Below are 23153 nucleotides of genomic sequence, written 5' to 3'. Positions count from 1 at the left end.
GAACGGGTTTTTAATGATAAAGAAAAAATTGTTATTCCACTATGTTATTGCTTAATCTTATAAATGTTTTAATGAGACTATTTGAATGGCAAGAGAAAGACATTATCACACCACTAGGTGGATGGAGAACGGGTTTTTAATGATAATGAAAAAATTGTTATTCCACTATGTTATTGCATAACAAAACATGTATGGAAACTAAGCAAGAATTTTCAGGGTTTCTCTTGAAGTACAGAATGATCTCTGCATCCGCAGCTCTCGGAATCTATACGGCTACGACAAATGGTTTCTTTCTAACCCTTCTCTTCTCAACCGGAAATTGATAAAGACTGTACCAGAAAGTATGGACGCACTTTGATTTCGATGTAAATAATTCACAAGTGTTAGATACTCAAATTTAATTCGATATACTGACAATATTAGGCTACAACAACAAAATATTATTTTCAACATTTGCTACTTAGCCATTGTAGACTAGCTGGAGCACCTTCTTGCGAACATTCCTCATTAAATTCCGTACAGCCTTCTTGGCGACAAGTTTTGACACTATTTCCAAACTTTTTCGAACTGTTGTATGGTTTCGGCTGCCGAGACATGTTTCCTAAGATGTGCCTTCGTTAATGCCCAAAATTCCTCAATTGGTCGAAGTTGTGGACATTTTTGGTAATATACCATTCTACCGTTGATTTCGAGTAGTGGCAAGAAGCAAGATCTGGCCAGAAGACAACAGGATCCTTGTGGCTTCGAATCATGGGTAGAAGTCGTTTTTGTAAACATTCCTTTATGTATATTTCGCTGTTCATTGAAACAGTGGTGATGAAGGGTTTCGAAATCTTACCGCAGCTACAAATCGCTTGCCAGACCATAGCTCTCTCGAGTTTCACGTAGGTTTCGTCGTCCATGATTATGCAGTTCAAATTTCCAGCAAGAATCGTATTGTACAGCTTTCGAATCCTCGGCCTGATCGATGCTTCTTGTTTCGGACTACGTTTTGGTTGTTTCTGCTTCTTATAGGTTCGAAGATTCAAACGTTCTTTAGCACGAAGAACATTTGACTTCGAAGTGCCCACTTTTTTGGATACGTTTATCCAACTGAGGGTTAGCAGGACCTTTTTTTCGACCCGTTTTCGGTTTATCCTCAAAAGTGTTATCCTCACCAAACTTCCTGATTGCATTTCGCACGACTTTTTCACTTACTCCTTCCATTTTTGCTATCTTTCTCAGTGACAGTCCGCGTTCTGTGCACCCTTTGTACACAATTTTTCGCTGTTGTTGTGCTGAAAGTCCACGCATTTCGAAACAAACTAATGAAAACGAATAAACAACTGCACAAGTGGTTAGAGAAGAGTGCAAACAACAGGACGCAGCCATAAAAATTGACAGATTCTGAACCAATGTGAAATGGCAGCGGTTTTTGGTAGCGTCCATACTTTCTGGGACAGTCTTTAAAACGAAATAATGCACAAAATCCCACATTATCTGGAGAACGTGCCATTTGAGCCAACTTGTTCAGATTCCTGATACGACTTAAACTTACCTTCACTTCGAAAACGTCTAATTTTTTTTGCGATCTGTACTAGCAGTGGTGTATCTAGGGGAGGAAGCGGACACTCGGCCCGGGCGCCATGTTTTTAAGAGGGCGGCAAACCAAACGTTAGCACCTTTTTTTTATTGTCCAAGTCATCTTTCCGAAGATGGAGTTTAAATTTTTTTTTCTGCTCACTAAACCAACGATGGGGCATCAAATCTTATTTTCCCCCGGGCGCAAAACTTCCTCGGTACGTAACTGTGTACTAGCCCAAGAAACCAGTATCAAAAATAAAAGTTTGTGTATAAAATAAAACAAAATGGTCTGGTGTTTAGTGCTGGAGGCTTACATTTGTATTATTTAACCTACTCTTTTGAAGTTTCTGTTGAGTTTAGTTGGAAAATAAAAAGCGGTAATCAAGATAGCAAACTAGTACATACAGACTAGAGTGTTCCATTTATAGCAAATTTTTGCAGGTCATAGACTGGTGCATGATCGTATGAAACTGGCTTTAGTGGCCCTCCAAACAAGTTTCAAATCAGGTTCCGCTGCTTACTCTAGGTCAATTATTAACTACCAACGAACGTACGATGGCAGATTAATTCGTCTGCATAATCTCAAGTTAATATACGGCGTGAAAATGAGGAAATGAATTCTAGATTACATGGCTCAAAGCTTACAAAATTTCCATTATGTCGTTATAGGTTACTCACGGTTACTTTAGTTTAAATAATTGAGAAAAATAGAATCCTACGTAAACCTACTTTTTATACGTAGTTTGATTAATTCATTTGTTATCGCGTTATTTTCCAGATTTCTCTCTTTGAGCTGCCGGTTATTGTTGTCCAAGAATTTTAAATTGCCAACAATCTCATTCACGTTGCGAATTCCACTTGCTTTTCATCATGCGAGCTCTACCATCTTATGCTCTCCGCTGCTCTTGCCATATAATTAAGTCATTTAGGCCGGTTAACACCAAATTGTAGATGCTCGTTAAAGTGCTGTCGTTTCCCCACACGCACTAGTGGTACAAAATGCTCTACCTGTCCGTGTAATTGACAGTACGTACTTCTATGCAAATAAAAAACCTGTTGCCATCGCTTCCAGTGGCGACTCGTTTATAGGTCACTAAGCGGGATCACCCACCGTGGCCTGGTAGTTGTGTCTCGCTTTGCTTTGCCTTAGTCTGGGAGAGCCTGTTTGCACGAGTGGATCCCGCTGGATGCTCTGTACGTAGTACGATAGACTTATATTATTTGTGGACTGCTGGATGACTTATGATGGCTCTACCGAACATGGCCACGAGCTGTGCTCTTGAGATTTATTTTAACGAACTACAGAGAGGAACGGAATTTCGTCTGAATTTTAAAAGGTCTTGAATAGTTAGTTGTGCCGGATGTTATTAGTTAGTGGTCATTCGAGAACTACCTAAATTTCGGAAAGTAAGTTGCACGTCCAGAAAGTACACACTTAAAAATTTTTACATCTTTTTAGATGCACATAAATGGAGCGTCGCAATTCACGCAAATTTACGTGGAAGAACATTTAATATTATGTCTAAAACTCCATGACATGAAATTCGTTGAAATAAAAAAAAAGAATTTTGTAGCAACCCACCGCGACTTGAACCGAGAAACATTGGATCGCAAGTTCGTCTTATAATCGACTGAGCCACAGAAGCATGTATCTGCTTGGTTGGTAAAAGGTGCATTTAAATTCATACAGTCGCACCTGCTAGTAGAACGCAAGTTACAGTCGAAACCAGTAAAATTCAAGCTCATCTAACATTAAGTCATTACAAATTAAATTTTCCGTCATTTGACAAATTAGGTCTTTATGAATTACATCGTATAAGGGATTAAGTCACCTGTAAAATTCAATTTTTTTAGAGTGTATGTGTACTGGCACTCCCACAGCTGTATGGAATACATTTTAGTAACAGTGCCGCATAGCCTGACCAGTCCGACTTAAAAATTCTGCAGAAAACAACAGAACTTTGTTATCGTTTCGAAACCAAATTGAACGCTTTGTAAGACTGAGGTGAACGGTTGCGTAGAAAACTGTTGTTAGCTCCTTATTTCCAACATATAGTAAATTAAAAAATTGCACAAATTTGTGAAAAATTCTGTTGTAGCTTGTAAGTCTGTTATATGTGCAGGAGGAATTGTATCAAATCGAGTTGAGTACAATAAAAAAAATTCCTAAAATGATAGTTTTAATTAAAAATTAGAAATAATCAAATGCATTACATCCTCAACGCACCTAGGTTCCACATTACCGATAATTTTTCTTTATTCAAAACAATCGATTAAATTGGTTAGTATCTTTGTTGTTACAGGATTACAATTTTTCGTTTACGAAACCTGTTGTAACCGAAAGTTTACATTTTGCCTTTCTCTATAGAAAGGTATTAGAATTGCTGGAAAAACCGACTTTCGAACGGAGCCTCGGAGACCCATAGTGTTATATATCATTAGACTCAGTTCGACAAGATCGGATAATGTCTGTGTGTGTGTGTGTATGTGTGTGCACTTTTCGAAGATATTAGAACGCGCTCAATTTTCTCAGAGATGGCTGAGCCGATTTTAACAAACTTGGACTCGTTTGAAAGCTACTGTCGGGCCATTGATCAAGTTCGAAGATCAAATGGCTGTGACTTTTGGTTCCGGAGATATGATTGTAAAGTGACGTAACCGACAAAAAGCGTTGTATTTGAACGCGCTCAATTTTCTTAGAGATGGCTGAACCGATTTGAACAAACTTATGTTCGTTTGAAAGCTACTGTCGGGCCATTGATCAAGTTCGAAGATCAAATGGCTGTGACTTTTGGTTCCGGAGATATGATTGTATAAGTGACGTAACCGACAAAAAGCGTTGTATTTGAACGCACTCAATTTTCTCAGAGATGGCTGATCCGATTTTAACAAACTTGGGCTCGTTTGAAAGCTACTATCGGGCCATTGATCAAGTTCGAAGATCAAATGGTTGTGACTTTTGGTTCCAGATATATGATGGTATATGTGACGTAACCGACAAAACACGTTAATTTTTACCGCTCTTATATATAAGGGTGCCAAAACTTTGGGATCACCTCTATTTTCGTTAAGCTCTAGTGCTCAAAAGTTTAAGCACCTCGAAAAATGCCTTCATGCAAAATTTGAGCTAAATCGGACATGCGTAAGGGGTGCTGCCCGCTGATAAAGGTTTGACAACTTTCGATCTTGAAAAAGCACCATAGGGGGGAGTACATGAAATTTCCAAAATCGAAAATTTTTTTGATGCCGAAACTATTAAAACATCGAAATTTAGTGTCATCTCAAAAAAATTTTTTTTTGAAAAAATCAACTTTCTGGGACTCTGGATTCTAAGCATTTTGGCATCAAAAATTTTTTTTCGATTTACAAAATTTCATGTACTTCCCCCTATGGTGATTTTTCAAGATATATGAAAATTCCACTAAGTGGACTAAGAAGGCTTTTTGCCTTTCTCTATAGAAAGGTATTAGAATTGCTGGAAAAACCGACTTTCGAACGGAGCCTCGGAGACCCATAGTGTTATATACCATTCGACTCAGCTCGACGAGATCGGAAAATGTCTGTGTGTGTGTGTATGTGTGTGTGTGTGTGTGTGTGTGTGTATGTATGTGCACTTTTCAAAGATATTTGAACGCGCTCAATTTTCTCAGAGATGGCTCAACCGATTTTAACAAACTTGGGCTCGTTTGAAAGCTACTGTCGGGCCATTGATCAAGTTCGAAGATCAAATGGCTGTGACTTTTGGTTCCGGAGATATGATTGTATAAGTGACGTAACCGACAAAAATCGTGCTATTTGAACGCGCTCAATTTTCTCAGAGATGGCTGAACCGATTTTAAAAAACTTGGGCTCGTTTGAAAGCTACTGTCGGACCATTGATCAAGTTCGAAGATCAAATGGCTGTGAGTTTTGGTTCCGGAGATATGATTGTATAAGTGAGGTAACCGACAAAAAGCGTTGTATTTGAACGCGCTCAATTTTCTCAGAGATGGCTGATCCGATTTTAACAAACTTGGGCTCGTTTGAAAGCTACTGTCGGACCGTTGATCAAGTTCGAAGATCAAATGGTTGTGACTTTTGGTTCCAGATATATGATGGTATAAGTGACGTAACCGACAAAACACGTTGATTTTTACCGCTCTTATATATAAGGGTGCCAAAATTTTGGGATCAACTCTATTTTCGTAAAGTTCTAGTGCTCAAAAGTTTAAGCACCTCGAAAAAAGCCTTCATGCAAAATTTGACCTAAATCGGACATGCTTAAGGGGTGCTGCCCGGTGGTAAAGGTTTGGCAATTTTCGATCTTGAAAAAGCACCATAGGGGGGAGTACATGAAATTTCCAAAATCGAAAATTTTTTTTGGTTCCAAAACTCTTAAAACTGCATAAAACATCGAAATTTAGTGCCATCTCAAAAAAAATTTTTTTTGAAAAAATCAACTTTCTGGGACTTATAAAAATTTTCATATTTTTTCTAAGTCCCAAAAAGTCGATTTTTTCAAAAAAATTTTTTTTCGAGATGACACTAAATCTCGACGTTTCATGCAATTCTAAGCCTTTTGGCATCAAAAATTTTTTTTCGATTTCGAAAATTTCATGTACTCCCCCCTATGGGGATTTTTCAATATATATGAAAACATCACTAAGTGGACTAATAAGGCTTTTTTTAGATTAGCATCACTGTTCTTATACAAATAGGCAACGCAAATGTCAAGCACTAGTTTGGGAAAAATGATACTGACTGTGTGACATAAACACTGAAGCATGCTTTTGTGAACTACTCGAATCAATCCGAATCAATTGGTGTCTAAAATTATTTAATAAATGTATGAAACATATTTTCATGAGACTGTTATGAAAGAAGAGAAAGGCATTATCACACCACTAGGTGGATTAAGAAGGGTTTTTTAGATTAGCATCACTGATTACAAATAGGCAACGCAATGTAGCACTAGTTTGGAAAAATGATGCTGACTGTGTGACATAAACACTGAAGCATGCTTTTGTGAACTACGAATCAATCTGAATCAATTGGTGTCAAAATTAGTATCCAAATTTATTTAATAAAAGTATGAAACATATTTTCATGAGACTGTTATGAAAGGAGAGAAAGGCATTATCACACCACTAGGTGGATTTTAATTAAGCTTATTCCAGTTATCAACCTAATCTTCAGACATGAAATTGATTGATATACACCACGATTAACTGTCTTGTTTCCTGTCATTCCGATCCAGACTTGCGGGCATTGAGTTGACAAACAAGATGCAGATCTTGACTAGATCTTAACCATTGTAAAACAAAGCTTGTTACAAGTGGCACACTCTAGAAGAAACAGTTCCTTCCCATATAACATGACGTGATAACTATGTCATTGCTTATGGTACAAATAAACCAACGAGGTGACGATGCGTTTTTAAAGAGTAACTGTTTTTATCTCAAGATCGATCCCATACTAAAGAGTAGTATTACAGTGGGAATCGTAATATTGGAACATTTTATAGATTCAATCGTGAAAAATGAAGCAATCTGCGATTGTCTTTCGTGGACAATCTCTAAATAACTAGAAATTACGGGACTATAGTAACTATCACATATAGCAACGCGAAAGTGATTCTCATTCGTTCCAGTATCAACCGGAAAGTGTGGTATCCAACTGTTATTGGTTTTCCGCCTAAAAATTCTGGGCTCTTGATCAATGATATTTCAGCCTTCAAGCCCGTGAAAATTTCCACCAAAGTCGCATCAACCGCACTCATCCGGATATACGACACACTTAAACAAGTGCTACCGAAGGAGAGCGAAATCACCACGAAGAGTGTTGCAGCAGAAAAACAGAAGAAGGTCGCCAACGAAATGCAAGCTCCATGGTCGTCCCAACACGGCAGCAGAGACACATTTTTCTTCTTGCCATGAGATGTCTTACCGCAACTTTGATCCGATGGCTATTAACAGTCTGGTGGTGATCTCGCGAGAGTGAAGTTCGAAAAAAAAGCAGCCAGCCCGTGCCGTGAACGGAAATCCAACAATCGTTGAGGGGTTTCCAAGACCTGGTTGTGTTGTGGCACAGCAGAACAATGGAATTGGATAGTTAAGTAATGTACCAGAGTCGTACTGTGAGCTGCTTTCTGAAGCATCTTTTCACGCGAGCCTGTTGTTTGACGGGGCAGCAATTAGTGATTTGTAGTTCAAGTGTACTTTAGTGGAGGGCCCCTCGGAAATAGCAAACCCATTGAATGAGGCTCAGATATTCAGTGCATTTTTGTTTTTGAATGGAAACGTAAACGTAACGTGCCGGCTCGAGTCATTCATTGCTTGGATAGAAAAATACGTACAGCAATTGATGCAACGGTTTGATTCATAGTACACTCGCGAAGGGTCATTGTCATTGAAGAATGCGTGGTTCACGTGTTGGTTGAAGAATTGTGTTTAAAATCATCTATCAGAATGTAGGCTATGGAAAAAGGATTGTGTCATTGCCTACCCTACTATTGATAAGGATTGTTACAGATAGCTTGTGCAGATCAAAGCAACCTGATTGGTGGGTACCAGCGCTACCTGTGTAAGAGAGATGCTTGAAAGAAACGCACACTTCGTATTTGGATCAAGATGTGAGTAGTTTTCTTTGTAAGCAACCACGAAAAGGTTTGGGAGATGCACTTTTACGATCCAGAGAAATCATGTTGTTTCAGCCATGTAGTGCGAAATCCGTACAATGGTGGGGGTGTTTTTCGATATTTTTCCTCTTTTAGAATTTTTCTCACTACGCTACCGTATTATAATAACGATATAGTGTATCTTAACCCTTGGAATAAATGATAAATACCTCACAAATGTAAATTATTTTTAAAATAACTAGACAACGGCTGCAGTAGTCATCTCATATACAAAAACTATTAGTGTAAGGGAAAGATGAAAATAGGTGCAATAGTAGTATTGAACAATTTTCAAGCTTTTATCCGGCGAACGACCACGATAGGTTTGAGCCGGGTATAAATAAATGATATACAATACAATACAATTTTCAAGCTGTTTTTCTGCGGTATTTTGTCACAATTCGTTGAATGAAAGTCGAGTAATCGGCAAAATAACATTGACACAACCTCATTAAAAAAAATTGCCCTGTTTTATTAGCTCATTTTTTATGCAAATGCATTCAGATTGATTCGGGTAGTTCACAAAAGCATGCTTCAGCGCTTACGTCCTATATTCGGTAACATTAATCTAACCAAATGTACGAGCAATAATACATTTGTACTTGATCATTAATCACTTTATGAAGTAATTGATTCATCCATATCCGAGAAATTTGAGCAGTAATGAGTTTTGTATTTACGTCACTTACAGCATTACACCTCCGGAAACGGCAGTGTCAGCCTTTAATCTTCGAACTTGATCAATATCCCAATAGTAGCTTTCAAACGAGACTAAGCTTGTTAATATTGGGTTAATCATCTCTGAGAAAATTGAGTTGTCAAAAACGGATATTTTGTCGGTTACGTCATTTATACCATTATAAAGGGTGATTTTTTAAGAGCTTGAGAACTTTTTTAAACAATAAAACGCATAAAATTTGCAAAATCTTATCGGTTCTTTATTTTAAACGTTAGATTGGTACATGACATTTACTTTTTGAAGATAATTTCATTTAAATGTTGACCGCGGCTGCGTCTTAGGTGGTCCATTCGGAAAGTCTAATTTTGGGCAACTTTTTCGAGCATTTCGGCTGGAATAGCCCGAATTTCTTCGGAAATGTTGTCTTCCAAAGCTGGAATAGTTACTGGCTTATTTCTGTAGACTTTAGACTTGACGTAGCCCCACAAAAAATAGTCTAAAGGCGTCAAATCGCATGATCTTGGTGGCCAACTTACCGGTCCATTTCTTGAGATGAATTGTTCTCCGAAGTTTTCCCTCAAAATGGCCATAGAATCGCGAGCTGTGTGGCATGTAGCGCCATCTTGTTGAAACCACATGTCTACCAAGTTCAGTTCTTCCATTTTTGGCAACAAAAAGTTTGTTAGCATCGAACGATAGCGATCGCCATTCACTGTAACGTTGCGTCCAACAGCATCTTTGAAAAAATACGGTCCAATGATTCCACCAGCGTACAAACCACACCAAACAGTGCATTTTTCGGGATGCATGGGCAGTTCTTGAACGGCTTCTGGTTGCTCTTCACTCCAAATGCTGCAATTTTGCTTATTTACGTAGCCATTCAACCAGAAATGAGCCTCATCGCTGAACAAAATTTGTCGATAAAAAAGCGGATTTTCCGAATGGACCACCTAAGACGCAGCCGCGGTCAACATTTAAATGAAATTATCTTCAAAAAGTAAATGTCATGTACCAATCTAACGTTTAAAATAAACAACCGATGAGATTTTGCAAATTTTATGCGTTTTATTGTTTAAAAAAGTTCTCAAGCTCTTAAAAAATCACCCTTTATCTCCGGATCCAGAAGAGATTTAATCTTCGAACTAGATCAATGACCCAAACGTAGCTTTCAGGCTAAGCTTGCGGTTAAATATATTTGCTAAATCTCGGCTAAAAATGACGAGATTTGCACAGCCGAGTGCTCGGTAATCGTCTCAGAAAAATGTATAATGAAATGGCTATCTAACACCTAAACAGTTGAATTTGAGAAATATATTAATTGTTTGTATGTCTGAATAAATCAACGTTCTTGTTAAGTTTTATTTATTTATTTTTGATGTGGAACACATCTTTGCAAAAGCAAAGCTGTTGGAAGCACTAGTATCTATAAATATAAGCGAAATTATAGCGTTTTAGTCCTACGTGTAGCCAGCGTTGCCAGATTTGTCTGGCAAATGCCAGATTTTTCTCGCTTCGCCAGACACTCTAACTAACCAGATCTTTTTCCAGATTTTACAAATTTTCCCAGATTTTGTCAAATTTCACCAGATCTTTATCGTTTTTGGCCTCTATACAATGGGTGGTGATACCTTTTTTCCACTTGTATATAGTAACTAGTTAGTGTTTACTTCTATATAGTTAGACCCAGACAAATCCAGATAAATGTTTGAGTCAGAGACAGATTTTTGAAAAAATAACATGGCAACTCGGCGTGTAGCATGCCAGAGGTAGGTTGTTGCTAGACAGCAAGACAGAAAGCGCAATAAAACTATTTGAAGCTTTAATTGGTACGCTCCGCGAGTCATGCGAGTTCGGATGAAATTCCATGTTATGTCGTCTTCGCCTGAGAAATTTGCAACAACTTCAGGGTAAACTTTGAGTGCTTAAGACTAATTTCTAATTTATATACGATGAACTAGATGAAAAATGAGAAAAAGTTTATCGCTTCAACCGAAATCGCAGAATGGTAGTAATGATAGAGAAACTTAACGCTATAAAAAAAACTGCGTGCATACAAAACTCGAACACATGCTTGTCGAAGAAAAGCTTGAATACCGAAATCCGTATTGCAAGATGGTAGGGGAAGGTGTTTGTTTGCTGGCAGTGTTCGGTTGCCGGCACCCCACCATAACTTTTGACAGAAAGCATCCCTACATGTCATGTGTGTGTAGTAGCAGCACGTCCTTTTTGTGCCGAATACCAAAGCAAACAGACGCTTGAATTTTTTGCTGCGCTCAAAACAAATTTGAATTTCGTGAAAATCAACACAAAAGTTTTTTCTGATTTTTTTTATAGTATCATAAATTGAAGAGCATTAATCGAAAAGGTGAGTATATTGAATATTTATGAGGTGAAATCGATCTATTTCGTGATTTAACAGATCGGCTGAAAAGTTTGTATCGTTTCTATGAGAGGGCGCCACTAGAATTAAATCCATACCATTTTCAGTTAGTACCAACCTTCAAAAGAAACGTGTATAAATTTGACAACTGTCTGATATTTAGTTTGTGAGATATTGCATTTTGAGTGAAGCTACTTTTGTTATTGTGAAAAAATGGAAAAAAAGGAATTTCGTGTGTTGATGAAACACTACTTTTTGATGAAAAAAAGTGCCACCGATACCAAAAAATGGCTTGATGAGTGTTATCCAGACTCTGCACCGGGCGAAGCAACAACTCGTAAGTGGTTTGCAAAATTTCGTACTGGTCATATGAGCACCGAAGACGATGAACGCAGTGGACGTCCAAAAGAGGCTGTTACCGATGAAACATGAAAAAAATCCACAAAATGATTTTCAATGACCGTAAAGTGAAGTTGATCGAGATAGCTGACAACCTAAAGATATCAAAGGAACGTGTTGGACATATTATTCACGAATATTTGGATATGAGAAAGCTTTGTGCAAAATGGGTGCCGCGTGAGCTCACAATCGATCAAAAACAACAACGAATTGATGATTCTGAGCAGTGTTAGGAGCTGTTATATCGAAATAAAACCGATTTTTTTCGTCGATATGTAACAATGGACGAAACATGGCTCCATCACTTCACTCCGGAGTCCAATCGACAGTCAGCTGAGTGGACTGCACGCGATGAACCGATCCCAAAGCGTGGAAAGACTCAACAATCGGCCGGTAAGGTTATGGCGTCTGTATTTTGGGATTCGCATGGTATAATTTTCATCGACTACCTTGAAAAGGGAAAAACCATCAACAGTGACTATTATATAGCGTTATTAGAGCGTTTGAAGGACGAAATTTCAAAAATACGGCCTCATTTGAAGAAGAAAAATTTGTTTTTCATCAAGACAATGCACCGTGTCACAAGTCGATGAAAACCATGCTGAAATTGAACGAATTGCTCCCTCATCCACCGTATTCTCCAGATTTGGCCCCCAGTGACTTTTTCCTGTTCTCAGACCTCAAGAGAATGCTCGCTGGTAAAAAATTTAGAAGCAATGAAGAGGTAATCGCTGAAACTGAGTCCTATTTTGAGGCAAAGGACAAATCGTACTACAAAAATGGTATCGAAAAGTTGGAAGATCGCTATAATCGCTGTATCGCCTCTGATGGCAATTATGTTGAATAATAAAAACGAATTTTGGCAAAAAATGTGTGTTTCTATTAAACGATACGAACTTTTCAGCCGAACTGTTAATACCGGATGCTATCCAAATTTCCGCAGTTTTTTTCTAAATTTTTGAAATGTCTGCCGATTTCGGTTACCGGCACCCCAAGGTGTTCGGTTACCGACATCCCATTTTTTCAACAATTCGTGAAAAATTGTCAGTGACATGCAGAGATGCCCAATCTGCAAATTTGTCTGTAAATTATCAAATTTCGTAGTTAACCTGCAAACCTTTTTTCGCCTGAAAACTTTTTGCAGACTGCAGACGCATAATGTGCACTAAGTTTTAAACTTAAAAGAAAATGGTGCCGGTAACCGAACACTCTCCCATACAAAGATATAATTACGTACATTTGGGATATTGATGTAATTTCGTCGGCTACAAAACAAATACAAATCAAGACAGTGCACAGTGGTCCGAAACGGGAAATTAGCGTGACAAAAATATTTTCACTATTAAATATTAGTTTTTTGTTGGTGTCTCCACAAAAGTTGTTTGTAATCAAATTGCGCTCCTTTTGATGAAAAGTGTTACTAGGGTGGTCCTCATTTAGATTGAAATCTGAAATCTAACTTTCTTAATTGAACTCAAAAATGATTTTGTTGTACAATAAAGTTGTAGGAAATTTTATTTTGAGCGACTTTGCTGAAAAAAGCACCTCTCTAGCTTTTCATTTGACCGACTTACATCAATTTTCCCGAATAAAAGTAGGGTGGCTCCTGAAAATTCACTTTTTTTGTTCTAACTTTTTTGTGAAACGTTCTGCGGAAAATTTGGGTTCAGAAGAGTTGTTGTATTAATCATTGCGCATAATTTTGCTCAAATATCAATATTTATTAGATGCCAGATCGATAAAAATGTATCCTATGCGGTTCCTGAAAGGTCATAATATAAGTAAAAATATAAGAGAAAATTGGAAGGGTGTTTTTTTTTAACTTATTTAAATTAGTTTTAAAAATACCTTCAAAAAACTCAAAAACATTGCATAACTCTTAAACGCCTTAACGTATTAACATACTTCCTTCGGCAAAATGATAGTATCAAATTAGTTCTACAAATGTTCCATACATTGTCCATTCGAGAAATGAGACACACAAAAACTAGCCACCCTACTTTTATTCGGGAAAATTGATGTAACTCGATCAAATGAAAAGCTAGAGAAGTGCTTTTTTCAGCAAAGTCGCTCAAAATAAAATTTCCTACAACTTTATTGTACAACAAAATCATTTTTGAATTCAATTAAGAATGTTAGATTTCAGATTTCAATCTAAATGAGGACCACCCTAGTAGCACTTTTCATCAAAAGGAGCACCATTTGATTACAAACAACTTTTGTGAAGACACCAACTACAAAAAACTAATATTTAATAGTGAAAATATTTTTGTCACGCTAATTTCTCGTTTCGGACCATAGTGCAGTGTCTATATTCTAGGTTCGCGCGTTCGGTGATGGTTCCTAATAAAGATGAATCGAAGCAGACTCTCGTGCAATTGCGGATTAAAAAGTGTGACGATTGATTGAACTGTTTGATTGAAAATGTCGATCATTAGAAATTTTGGTTGCCTTATTCCACATCAATGGCTCGCACAACCCCATGGGGATGATCCTTGTAGTTTTTTGTTATTCATTCGCATCCACCGCTTATTGTATGGAAACTCGTTTAATTTCCAAGAACAATATATTCACAGTTCGAAAAAATCTTGTGATTTTACATCTTATAAGATGCACATAAATGGAGCGTCGTATTTCATACAAATTTCTATTCAAGAACATGTAAAATTGTGTGATTTGAAAATTACATGTCATTAATTCGAATGAAAAAAATAACAAAAGATCGATAGCAGCAGCGCGACTCGAACCGAGAAACATTAGATCACAAGCACATCGGTTACTCGACTGGACCGCAGAGCTGATATCTGGTCATTGAATAATTGATATATATAAATCCATACAGCGGCACTTGGTAGTCGAATGCAAATAACACTCGGAACATGTAAAATTCTGTGCGAGTGTAATATTGCGCCATTTTAAAAATCAAGTAGTTGTGAATTGTATCGTTTGAAGAATTCTGTCACCTGCAACATTCATTATTTTTTTCTGTGTTTATATTATTGACTTCATAGGAACAGCTCAAACAGGAAAATTTAAACAGTTGAAAGTGGTAAACCATTTCCCATTGACAAAGCGGTTAGATCTTGTTGAGCTTAACGCGTTTGAAATACTGGTTCAGTTTGTTGGAACGGTTTGTTGTTGTTTTTTCCTACAAAAATATTGTGAAAATTGGGTGTTTTCTTCATATAGAAAGTAAATATGTTGTTGTCATACGTGAAGTAGAAATGTGCTACTAGTATGAAGTATTTGTTTAAAAATATATTTCAATATAAACTCCTTATACTGAAAAAGGCTCAACAATGTCCCGAATCGGCCTCCCGTTAGATATTCATTATACCAACGATCCAATGGAGGACTTCCGTTGGATATTTTTTTGTGAGGGCTAGAACACTATGCACTAAAAAAAATGTCACACAGATCCGACCCCCAAAACCATTTTTAAGAGGGAAGGTGTTGAGAATAGTCTAAAATGCACTGCACATATTAATACTGTTATTTCGATTTCAACATACTATCAATTCATATGCTAATTATTAGCATGTTCTACACATTGTCCTACTAAATAAAAACCGAATTAAAAAAAACTATGTCAGAAAAAAATTGCTTTTTAGATAGTGGTCAACTAAACCAATCTTGATTTCTAACAATTAGCTCTGTAATATTTTGCTCAATCTTTCCATGCTTAGCACCAAATATGAACCGCGTGCATGATCAATCAAGTGTTAAATCGATGCGTTTCTGCAGTAATCTACATTAACTTGCCAAACAAGCAAAGCTCAGATTGAAAGTTGTCACGAAGTATTGCTCACTTGTATATTGTTTTGTATTTTTTCCCACTTCCAAGCCGCTTCCATCACAGTAAAATCCTATTATACTTACATCGTGCAATCGATTTATAGTTGACAATGAAAGCAGTCGAACAATATTCGTAACACATGATTGTAACAGTTTTTTACTGTTGTGTCTATTAAGTGAAATCAGTTGGTTTGGTGTTACGAAATAATATATACATATAAAGATGAGTTGGTCTTGCATCACTTGAGGTAGAAAGGAAAAACCCTGTTGTAATCCACCTAGTGGTGTAATTATGCATTTCTCATATTATTCATAACATCATAAATACTGCTGTGGAATTAAAAAATAAGTTTCGCCGTACGGAATCTAGCAAAATCTACAAATCAAAACACCCTACACTCAGGTAAATTGAGTAGTGAAAATCATAAGGCAAATCTTATGATGCATCAAAAATCACTAAAATCACCATTTCAGAAGATTAATATGAAAAATATTCCTCTGCAGTATACATCTCATCTATCACTATTATAGTTTTCATACGAACAACTTATGAATTCCACAGTATATGAGAGAAGTTATGTTTGTCATAGAAATTTCGCACAATGTTTCTAGAAATTTCGTATGAATTTCATAAGGCGTTTTATTGGAATTCCAATTTTTGTGGCTAAAAACCATATGAAATCATTATGAAATTCCATATATTTTTTGCCTGAGTGTATAGTTCCGGAACCGGAACTAGTAACTAGTAATCGACGAAGTGCAGATCAATCACACGATTGTCTTGTAAATTTTCACACATTCTATATAAATCTTATAACATAAATCTGATAACACCAACAATGATATGCAGATAGCGCTTAGATCGGTTGATGTCATTCAGTTTTTGGTGGCAAATTCGCATCATTGATGTCATTTAATTTTGAGTGATCAGATCACAGTCGCTGGAACAATTTTCATTTTTAGCAATGTTCAATAATAACACTTTTCACTAAACAACACACACTTGCCACAGCTGCACTATCACTCAAAATAACTGTTTTGATCAATTATTTTACTATACCTTATGATAAAAAAAGAACCGGAATTTTCATTTTAAAATTCCCGCGCTTGTCCAATCGGTAAACTTTTATTCTCTCAACGTTGGCAACACTTTTATACACATTCTGTCAAAATGTGTTCGGCTGATCCATGCCCAACAACACAGCAATCTCTCTAATCGGTACAGAACGATTTTGCAACACGATTTGCTTCGCCGATTCAATGTTTTCTTCAGTAACAGATGTTGTTGGGCGGCCAGGGATCTCATCATGATCCTAGCTTTTACGACCACCTTTGAAGCGTTTATAACACTCGTATGCTTGTGTTTTTCCTAGACACGATTCACCAAAGGCCTTTTCTAACATTTTAAACGTTTCGGAACACTTAAATCCATTTGCAACACAAAATTTGATACACGCACGTTGTTCCAAATTTTCATCCATTATAAAAATCGCCACACGAAAATTTTTCAACTTCTTTGTATAGACGCCAAACAAAAACTAATCGTACGATATAGAGTGACTATAATCAGAGTGGCGACAGCTATTCGTTTGGAATGACAGCTCCCAGTTCCAAACGAGCAAACGACCTGTCAATTCAATGTAAGGCTAATGGAATGTTTTGAATTGTTGCCAACATTACGGATGAGAAGTCGTCACTCTGGTTATAGGCACTCTAGTACGATATGCGTCAAAATTTGAAAGAATGTGTATAAAAGTGTTGCCAACGTTGAGTGAATAAAAGTTTGCCGATTGGACAAGCGCGATTTTTGATCATAAGGTAAGTTGCCTGATACACATTGATATTAGACTTTTTTTAAGAGCAACACCCAGGCACCCATGTCCCGGGTTGGCGGCTCAATGCATAGGGCACTGGTTTTACAAACCAGTTGTCGTGCGTTCGAGCCCCGACCTGGAAGTATTCGTAGTGTCAGTAGAATCGTAACACCAGCCATGCAATGGTTCTGGACACTCTGAATCGGCTGCGAAGTCTGTTGAAACAGAAGGTCAAATTCCACTACACTGAAAATAATATGCACGCTAGCATCATGTGCAAAGCATTTGATCTATCACTGCTTGTAGAACACATGAAATTCATGAAAATATACACTTAACTCATAGAACGAGTGTAAAAACTGTTGTTGCTCAATTCGCCTAGCAGAATCGAATAATATTCGAATCGGTTGAAAAGTCTTTTTTCACAGTGAGTGCATAGCCTTTTGTTCCGGGTTGGCGGTTCAATGCATAGGGCGCTGGTCTTTCAAAGCAGTTATCGTATGTTCGAGCCCCGACCTGGACGGATTCGTAGTGTCAGTAGAATCGTAGCACCAGCCATGCAAACTCTGAATCGGCTGCGAAGTCTGTTGAAACAGAAGGTCAAATTCCACTACAGGAATGTACTAGCAAGGCTCTGCTTTGCATAGCTTTTCTATATGAGAAGGGAAAAAATACCAGATATTTTATAAAATCGTTTGGCACGCATCAATATTCTTGTGCAGAGATTGCACATTCCTACTCGATCTATACGATTTGCCATTTCAAACCACAATAATTCGTGAAATGAACAGCTTGTCATTTTCAATAGGAAAGCAATGTAGTCAAATCCTCTATAAACATAACGATTTTTTTAAAATACAAGACATGTATAATTGTACAAACGAAATCAATTTAAATTGGGTATTTTCGATGCTCTTTTTTGTGATGAGGCTGGCATTAGAAATGAAAATTCGAATACCAAATATGAAACACTGTGTGTGTGTGTGTGTGTGTGTGTGTGTGTGTGTGTGTGTGTGTGTGTGTGTGTGTGTGTGTGTGTGTGTGTGTGTGTGTGTGTGTGTGTGTGTGTGTGTGTGTGTGTGTGTGTGTGTGTGTGTGTGTGTGTGTGTGTGTGTGTGTGTGTGTGTGTGTGTGTGTGTGTGTGTGTGTGTGTGTGTGTGTGTGTGTGTGTGTGTGTGTGTGTGTGTGTGTGTGTGTGTGTGTGTGTGTGTGTGTGTGTGTGTGTGTGTGTGTGTGTGTGTGTGTGTGTGTGTGTGTGTGTGTGTGTGTGTGTGTGTGTGTGTGTGTGTGTGTGTGTGTGTGTGTGTGTGTGTGTGTGTGTGTGTGTGTGTGTGTGTGTGTGTGTGTGTGTGTGTGTGTGTGTGTGTGTGTGTGTGTGTGTGTGTGTGTGTGTGTGTGTGTGTGTGTGTGTGTGTGTGTGTGTGTGTGTGTGTGTGTGTGTGTGTGTGTGTGTGTGTGTGTGTGTGTGTGTGTGTGTGTGTGTGTGTGTGTGTGTGTGTGTGTGTGTGTGTGTGTGTGTGTGTGTGTGTGTGTGTGTGTGTGTGTGTGTGTGTGTGTGTGTGTGTGTGTGTGTGTGTGTGTGTGTGTGTGTGTGTGTGTGTGTGTGTGTGTGTGTGTGTGTGTGTGTGTGTGTGTGTGTGTGTGTGTGTGTGTGTGTGTGTGTGTGTGTGTGTGTGTGTGTGTGTGTGTGTGTGTGTGTGTGTGTGTGTGTGTGTGTGTGTGTGTGTGTGTGTGTGTGTGTGTGTGTGTGTGTGTGTGTGTGTGTGTGTGTGTGTGTGTGTGTGTGTGTGTGTGTGTGTGTGTGTGTGTGTGTGTGTGTGTGTGTGTGTGTGTGTGTGTGTGTGTGTGTGTGTGTGTGTGTGTGTGTGTGTGTGTGTGTGTGTGTGTGTGTGTGTGTGTGTGTGTGTGTGTGTGTGTGTGTGTGTGTGTGTGTGTGTGTGTGTGTGTGTGTGTGTGTGTGTGTGTGTGTGTGTGTGTGTGTGTGTGTGTGTGTGTGTGTGTGTGTGTGTGTGTGTGGGTGTGTGTGTGTGTGTGTGTGTGTGTGTGTGTGTGTGTGTGTGTGTGTGTGTGTGTGTGTGTGTGTGTGTGTGTGTGTGTGTGTGTGTGTGTGTGTGTGTGTGTGTGTGTGTGTGTGTGTGTGTGTGTGTGTGTGTGTGTGTGTGTGTGTGTGTGTGATTGTATACTAGGGTGGGATGAAATTTCGTAGGAAATTTAACGAGGAAGAAAACCTCGGATTTTATCGATGTTAAGTAACCCATGTTGCATCAATTTGAAGCTAATCACATTAAATTACCTATTGCGGAAGGAGTTTTCGAAGATATTACAACATTTGATGGATATTTTTACTAAGTGGGCCAAAATAAAATAAATCCTAAAATGGGCCAAAATACCTCTGTTACCCTATGTCGTAATATGATTTTTTTTATATTATTCTATTACAAATGAGCTGAGTATTTTGATGTCTCTACGATTGATACTCAGCTAAGTATGCAGCTTTTTTTAAAGTGACAAACCATGTTCTAAAACTACAAAAATAAAACATGAACTGATTTTTGGAGCCTACAGGATGATCTCCAGCCGATTTTTTTTTGAAAAAAGTTTCCCTATACTTAATCCCATACAATAAAAATATAGTTTCACCGATATAATAAGGGTTGCATAGTTCTTATTGGACCCAGAAAGAACACGAAAAGTTTGGTGGAGAGAGAAAATAAACCTTTTCATTTTTTCCCATACAACTTTGTTCCACCCTATTGCATACGTTTAACCTATGTACAGAAAAAGATATTTCCATATCTAAGGATTAGATGAAAACTGCTAATCTTTGAATAAAGGGTGTACGGAATCTAATTGTATCAAAAGAAAATATCAATAAATATTTCATCTCCAAACTTTCGGGAAATCAAATCAAAAAAAAAATATTTTATATGCTCTTTTTTTAAATTCAATACCATATTCAAATGCATGAACCTTTTTCTTAACACTACTCATAAGGCCTTGTACAACATTTGTACCAACATTTTTTTGTATTGGTTGGATAATAGTTTTTTCATATCTTCCACCAATTTTACTTCCTTAGGATGTTTCCGAAGTGCCAATACTTTTTTCAATTCGCTGTAGTTCCAAGGGTTCGAGGGTTTAAAGTCATTCGGCACGAACTTATGAATGTTTTTATTGTTCACAGATCTGGAAACTTCCTCAACAGAACACCCGAGCTCATGCGATAGTCCGATGTCTGCTCTACGTCTGCACACACCTGGTTTCGGCAAAAGCGCGACCAACCGACGTCCAATCGTTCTGCCCAAACCGCTACCCCAACTTGAATTTCCAGGCCCGCCATCGTACGACTACTATGAACCCAGCTGCTGCTACATGCCGCTACCGCCGCCTATTCCACCTCACCATATGTCTCTGCTGGAATCGCCAGGCGCCCCAGCAAGTATCAGTGGCGGAGGGAACTACTATACGGTGAACGATTGCTTTGAGTGTGCCCGCCAAGAGGTGGAACATGTGCCACTGTACGCCACCAGTCGTCAAAGTCCAATGCGTAGGCGCTCCCGCAGCGTAAGCGTTGTCAGTATGAGTATGGGCAGACGACCCAGTCAAATAAGCATTGCTCCAACGTTGATAGCAGCACCACCGGTTCCGGTGGATCCGTCAACGGCGGTTTCGATAGCGGCTACCAATGCTAATGTATGTTACACTCCGCAACATTTCAGTCTTAGCAAGAAGGGTCTGCTGCAGATCGATTACTCATGCAACTGGGACAACCTGGATCGGTACATTGCGAAATAAGGATTCATAATTGTAATCGCTCAAATTTAGAAACCATGCTCAATTTATTTAGTAATAAAATAAACATGAGGCAGGTACCGGTACTCACACGATTATCTAGACATATAAGTATGTTATATTTTTTTTCGAAAAAGCAATTTGTAAATAATATGAGTTAAATAAATATGAATATTTTTTATTGTTTTTAATAGATTGAAAGAATCTTAGATCTAAACAATTTTCGTTATTTAAAAACAAAATCCTAAAATCTGTTTTCTTTAGTACAAATCATAAACATGACTGTCTGACTGATCGAAACATTCAACATGACAACTAAAATTTTCGATTAAACAGAAACGGCTTTGAATGTCGTTATGTTAAGTTTAACCAGTCGTTACTCTCTTAAAACATCCCCGTTCCAGTTTCGCTCTTCACCTTCCTGGGAATGGTGGCCGCTCGCAAATATGGATTGTCGATCGTAGGACTATTGTTAGTTAAATTGATCTGAGCCGTTGTTATGTTACCGCTTGCTGTGGAAACCGTCACCGTTGGAGGGCCCATTTTAGCTTCCCCGCACGCTTTAACGCTAGCACTTCCATTGTTCGAATCTCCCCGGCCAGATTCTACATCCTTTTCATCATCTTTGTCTTCTTTCTTATCTTCAACATCGTCGCCGTCTTCGTCATCGTCGTCAGCATCCTTGGCATCAGCTGGATCTTCCTTCCGGTTTGCCACCTGATAATAATACTCCAGCTCTTCGAAGTCGAATATCTGATCTGTTGGATTCAACGCCTGTAGGTATGGTGGAAATGATGGTTTGCAGGCAATTAGTGGAAACATTGGGTTATCCTCATTATCAAACAGACTGTGAACATCGCTTGTTTTAGCTAGAAATCGAGTGAGTGCTTTCTCGACGTCCCGCTTTTGGGAAGCTGCTTTTTCACGAATAGCTTCGTACTCGGTTACGGGTTGTTTATATGTCTAGAATAACACATGAGATGAGCAACACAACATTGATATACATTTTACAATTATATACCGGTGTTCGTATGTATGCATGTGGATCTGGCAGAGCCGGTAAATAATTGGGAATGTGTGACGGGTGCGAATTCTTTTGACCAGCCTGGAGAATGCTAAGCTGCTTCTGAGTCTGTGCCTGTTGCGGCAGGGGTAATATTTGTCGTCCTTCTCGCTTGGCATATGATTCCAGACCTTTTACAGGAATTCCCATGTTGATGAGCGCTATAACAACATCTCCTATAACAGGTTGAGTACGTCCGGCTAGCTCACAATAATTTCGAGCAGACTGACCTAGTTCTACGATAACTAGAATTAGACGACAATGTGGTTGATCAGAAAGAACAATAATGAATGTCCTATTCATTAATACTCACAACTTTGCACCATTTCCGTAAGCGTTTCGACACAATCCCTGTCGGCACTTTCAAATTCATGTTCTAGCAATTCTGACGATACAGCCATGTTGAGGTATTTTCTCCGTGCTAATTGGGTAGCATTGATTTCAGCCATCATGATTGGCTTTGCAATTCTATTGAAACGATAGTAGTAATTAATGCAGCAGTCTATAAAAATTCTTAAAAGAAATCAAGCCGAACAAGAATCCTGTTTATTATTTTCTTTCTTTTCTCTCTGGCTCAGGGATGCCAGATCATTTTTCCAAAAATCAGTTATCAAGCCAAACATCTGTAGGTGAAAATCTGTGCACGTTTCCCGTATAATATTCATAAACATCTCTAGAAATCTGTGAATTTTGATGTTCTGTGTTCTGATTCTTTATGGCAAAATAGGCCAAAAAATCTGCGCTTTTACAGAAAAATCTGTAAATATGGTAACTCTGCTTCGCTGTCCTGAGAAACGAGGTACTACACTCTCATTGAACATAACTCATGATTTGAGTTGCGATTACTCAAATTCATAAACTGGATCAATATGTCAAAATTTGAGTATCGATTTGAGTAAAATTTGCTCAGGCCATGAGTTTTCTCGCATTTATTCATACAATAGAGTAAGCGTTGAGATTTCAAACATTTGAGTGAAAAAAATACTTCAATTTTCGTTCAAGATTGACTCCAA

At 38.1% G+C, this 23153-nt stretch overlaps 2 protein-coding genes across 11 annotated transcripts in view; one reads left to right on the top strand and one right to left on the bottom strand.

Moving 5' to 3' along the window:
- Positions 1-21228, top strand: part of LOC131435343 (uncharacterized) — a 67682-nt gene extending 46454 nt beyond the window's left edge. For all 10 annotated transcript variants that reach the window (XM_058603128.1, XM_058603127.1, XM_058603125.1 and 7 more), the window contains one exon: positions 20470-21228. In XM_058603128.1, the coding sequence (XP_058459111.1) occupies positions 20470-21080 (611 nt within the window). In that variant the 3' untranslated portion in view covers positions 21081-21228. The remainder of the gene's footprint in view (positions 1-20469) is intronic.
- An 86-nt stretch (positions 21229-21314) lies between these two features.
- Positions 21315-22702, bottom strand: LOC131435699 (transcription initiation factor TFIID subunit 8-like). Its single transcript, XM_058603848.1, has 3 exons — positions 22454-22702; positions 22099-22385; positions 21315-22040 (listed from the first exon to the last, which is right to left on the bottom strand). Exons 1-3 carry the CDS (start codon positions 22590-22592, stop codon positions 21462-21464), a joined length of 1005 nt encoding a protein of 334 aa, XP_058459831.1. The 5' UTR covers positions 22593-22702; the 3' UTR covers positions 21315-21461.
- Between the last annotated feature and the right edge of the window lie 451 nt (positions 22703-23153).

This window comes from Malaya genurostris, chromosome 3, assembly GCF_030247185.1.
Source record: "Malaya genurostris strain Urasoe2022 chromosome 3, Malgen_1.1, whole genome shotgun sequence".
Classification (NCBI taxonomy): domain Eukaryota; kingdom Metazoa; phylum Arthropoda; class Insecta; order Diptera; family Culicidae; genus Malaya; species Malaya genurostris.
This window is presented reverse-complemented; position numbering and strand designations above follow the sequence as displayed.

Coding starts and splice junctions, on each gene's coding strand:
- LOC131435699 (XM_058603848.1), bottom strand. CDS start 22,592: ATGATGGCTGAAATCAATGCTACCCAATTAGCACGGAGAAAATACCTC. Junction 22,386..22,453: donor TACGGAAATGGTGCAAAGTT/GTGAGTATTAAT, acceptor GTCTAATTCTAG/TTATCGTAGAACTAGGTCAG. Junction 22,041..22,098: donor ATGCATACATACGAACACCG/GTATATAATTGT, acceptor GTGTTATTCTAG/ACATATAAACAACCCGTAAC.